The sequence below is a fragment of the Borostomias antarcticus genome (assembly GCF_949987555.1).
Source record: "Borostomias antarcticus genome assembly, chromosome: 7".
NCBI lineage: Eukaryota > Metazoa > Chordata > Actinopteri > Stomiiformes > Stomiidae > Borostomias > Borostomias antarcticus.
In genome coordinates, this window is record NC_140240.1 from 1,657,556 (window position 1) to 1,661,611 (window position 4,056).

Below are 4,056 nucleotides of genomic sequence, written 5' to 3' on the forward strand. Positions count from 1 at the left end.
ATGAGCCACACGGGCACCCTGCAGCGACGCACCACCTACCTCATCTCCCTCACCCTGGTCAAGGTCGAGGCCGTGCCGGGGGATGAGAAGACCCCCGCTCCCGGGAGGGGAGGGGCAGGGGGCCCCGAGGAAGAGGAGGAGGAGGTGAGCAGGACCACCGAGGATGAGGGAGGACTCACGCGTGTTGAGGGGGAGGGCGAGGAGGACACGGAGATGGACGAGGAGGAGGAGGAGGACGAGGGGGTCTATTGGGGTCTCGTTCAGGAGAGAGGAAAGTCCGAGATGAGAGATGTATTCCCCGGATCCTCAAAAGACGGCATGTCGGTCGGTCGAAGCAAGGAGGCGCCCTTCTCACCGACTCCCGTTAAAGAGTCGCTCAAGGCATACGGAGGGGGGGCGTCCGAGGGGGGGCTGAGGAGAGAGGGGACGCGCCCCAAAACGGAGCTTTACAGGGAGCCTCCTGCACTCTTCCTGAGGGGGGAGGAGCCAGGCCGGTCCCGTAGCAGCATGCCGATCTCTGTCCCGCCCCCGGTCAGCCAGAGGTCAGAGGTCCTGATGAGGTCACACGCGGGGGGCGGGGCCATGAGCCGGCGGGAGCTCAGAGAGACCAATCAGAGCATTCCTCCGTCCGCAAAGAGCCTCGACCGTAAGGACAACCGCGTCGGGGACCGTTCCCCGATGGTAGCCGCCGCCGCGGCGTTGGGGCCCTACAGGGCGTCCTGGGCGGACAGCGACGGCAGGGCCACCCTCATACGCACCGGGGCGCCCATGGGGGGAGGGGGGTTCGCCGGCGTGGTGACCAGGGACAGCCCCCGGGGGGAGAAGCTGAAGACCGGGTCCACCTCGCTACCCACGCCCCCCACCCCCGCCGTCCAGGTGTCCAAGCCCCAGAGAAAGGGCAAGAGTCGCACCCTGGACAACAGCGACCTGCACTCGCTGTCCGAGGACCTCCAGAAGGGGGGGAAGGAGGGCGGGACGACCCAGCGCGCCCCGGCACGCGACCGCAAGATGCTCAAGTTCATCAGTGGGATCTTCACCAAGAGCACCACGGTACCCCCCAGCTCCAACACTGCCCCCCCCATCTATGTGCCCGTGCAGAGGGGGTCTAGTGAGGAGGAAGGTAAGACACTCCCAAACACACACACACACACACACACACACACACAGTTTTGGACCAAACCACTAAAATGCTGTGATGCTGAGGAGTCACTCTGTTCGTCTTCCATTGACCCCCATCTGCCTGTTAGTGCAGCAGAGTGGCTTCAGGCCATTCGGTTACCCATAATGCTCAGCGGGAAAAACCACACTTACAACTATACGATTGCACCAGGAGGATGTGGTGAAGAAAGGGGGTTGGTTTCAGATGAGTTAGGCTTGTCGTTGGTCACTCCCTCTCGAATCTCAGGGAAAAATCAAGGCTGTAAAACGAGGTGTGGAGCTTCAGGGAATAAGATGAAACTATGCGTCTGGAGCAGGAAATGGAAAAATGGCTCCATATTAGCGGCATTCATATTAGCACATATTAGCGCTGTTTGCGTGTTAGTCACAACAAAGGTTAATTAAATATAAGGAAGTGCTAAGCCTTCACATGATGTGAGTGTTTTCCCAATTAATGATTGAACCAATCGAAACCCGCCTGGTCAAACTGAGCTTTCTGCTGTCGGGGAAAAAAGTGAGAAAAGGAAGTTGATGGAATATTCTGATTTCTTTCTGTGGGTGTGTGATGGAGGAGGATATAGGATTGGTGTTGGTGCTGAATATTTTTGTCAGGAGTAAGTGGGGCATGAATAATTAAGGGTGGGAGCACACAGAGCTGTGTTCTTCTGAGAGGAAGGGACACTTCCTGCTCGCTGCATAGAGAGTTCATCAACGTGCAAATGGAAGCCATTCACTCAGGGACTCTGCATGGCTACTCACTCATAAGACAGCTGGATGGACAACTGACATTTAGAAAATGTAAAACTGAATAAACACTTTCATCTCATTACAAATAGGATTTAATATTATTGTTGTTATTATTATTTATTTTATTTTATTTATTAGAATCCAACATGACCAACAATGATGAACCAAATCCAACATGATCAACGATGAGTACACACTTTCTCATTATCAGTGAATATTAACAGCCTTTTCTCCATATGATCCATGCTCAGTCTTAACTGGGTTAACCATTCACTGGAGCATCGTTAGCATGTAGGAACGCTAACGTGTGTCATGTCAGTGTGTGTAAGTGTATGATTGTGTGGATGTATTCACAGACACACACACATACACTCTCACACACACACCCACACACATCGCTGTATCATGAGAGCATTTATTGTGGAGAGAGCCAGGCAGTTTCTGGTAGAGGGGGTTGCCATGGCAACAGCAAGCAGCGAGAGATGCTATTCGGTCTGTGGCGTGACGGTGAAAAGAGGGGGGGGGGGGGGGGGTTAGGGAGAAGGAGAGAGAGAGAGAGAGTGTGTGTGTGTGTGTGTGTGGGGGGGGGGGGGGGGTGCCTAAAGATGGAGATTGAAAAGGGTAGTGGGGGTTTACAGTTGAAATTCATCTCCCGTGAGAGGAGAGGAGGAGGAGGAGGATGAGGAGGAGGGGGAGGAGAGGAAGAGGAGGAGGAGGAGGAGGAGGAGGAGGATGATGAGGGGGAGGAGAGGAGGGGGAGGAGGAGGAGGACAGGGTGTCTTGGTCATGCTGTCGCTGAGGAGGAGGGGGAGGAGAGGAGGGGAGGAGGAGGAGAGGAGGGGGAGGAGGACAGGGTGTCTTGGTCCATGCTGTCGCTGAGGTGTGGCCAGAGCTGCAGAGCCATGTCTGGTGTGGCGTCTCAGAGAAGGATCCCAGCGTCCGACCTGGCTGGGCTCCAGCACGGACACACTCATGTACTACTAAAGGCTTATTTGATTGATAGTATTGTCACCGTGTGTGTGTGTGTGTGCGTGTGTGTGTGTGTGTGTGCGTGTGTGTGTGTGCGTGTGTGCGTGCGTGCGTGCGTGCGTGCGTGCGTGCGTGCGTGTGCGTGTGTGCGTGCGTGCGTGTGTGCGCGCGCCGCTCCGCCCTGCAAAGCATCAGGAATCAGCCTGCTTTTTTATTTCCATTGATTTCCCATCTCCCCCTGCTCTCTGCTGTGTTGGTGTCACCAGCCTGCGCTGTGTAGGGACTCTGGTAAACAGCATGGCCTTGGGGTATCTGGGACACAATGGCCGCCCGTCTCGCCCTCTCTGTTACACTCACGACAGCCTCGAGCCCACCTGTACAGGAATGTCACATGTCTGCTACATGTGCTCGTTCATCTGCTGCTTTTCTCCATGAGGGTCTCCAGGCTGCATGTTTTAACACGACCCTTTATTTGATTGATAAAGCCACTGTGAGAGGACTGGTGAACATACTCACTTAAAGTCGCACTGAAACGGACGTTTGAGATCATCTAACTTCCGTAGTTTGACGTATTTCCGACGCAAACAAGCTATGAGGGTGAGACATGTGTTTAGAGGAATTTGATTGGAACATTGACAAGTGGACGGGTTTTAAGAACTTTAGAGAGATTCGATAGAAGGATAGCGTTGATTGACGGGTGGATGTCGTGAGATTATTGGCCTAAAATCTAAGGTACCTGTTGTCGTCATTGCACGTGACCTACCGTTTTCCAGGAAGTAAGAAATTATATACTTTGATATAAGATTACAACAAAAGTAGAATTTTGTATTTTTTTTGGCATACATCGTTGAATAGGTGAACACTATGACTAATTATGTGAACCAAAATGGGACAGAATGCTTTTTTCATTTCAGTGCGACTTTAACCCTAACCCTAACCTGGACCTTTAACCCTAACCCTACCCTGGACCTCTAACCCTGACCCTACCCTGGACCTTTAACCCTAACCCTACCCTCGACCTTTAACCCTAACCCTACCCTGGACCTTTAACCCTAACCCTACCCTGGACCTCTAACCCTAACCCTACCCTGGACCTCTAACCCTGACCCTACCCTGGACCTTTAACCCTAACCCTACCCTGGACCTTTAACCCTAACCCTACCCTGGACCTCTAACCCTAAC

General features: G+C 53.4%; 1 protein-coding gene across 1 annotated transcript in view; it reads left to right on the plus strand.

Annotated features, from left to right (window-relative positions):
• Nucleotides 1–4,056, plus strand: part of LOC311310994 (arf-GAP with GTPase, ANK repeat and PH domain-containing protein 1-like) — a gene marked incomplete at both ends in the record, with an annotated part of 21,467 nt that continues 17,411 nt past the window's right edge. Inside the window, one exon of the mRNA XM_084440603.1 lies at nt 1–1,120. Within this exon, the coding sequence (XP_084296729.1) occupies nt 1–1,120 (1,120 nt within the window). The remainder of the gene's footprint in view (nt 1,121–4,056) is intronic.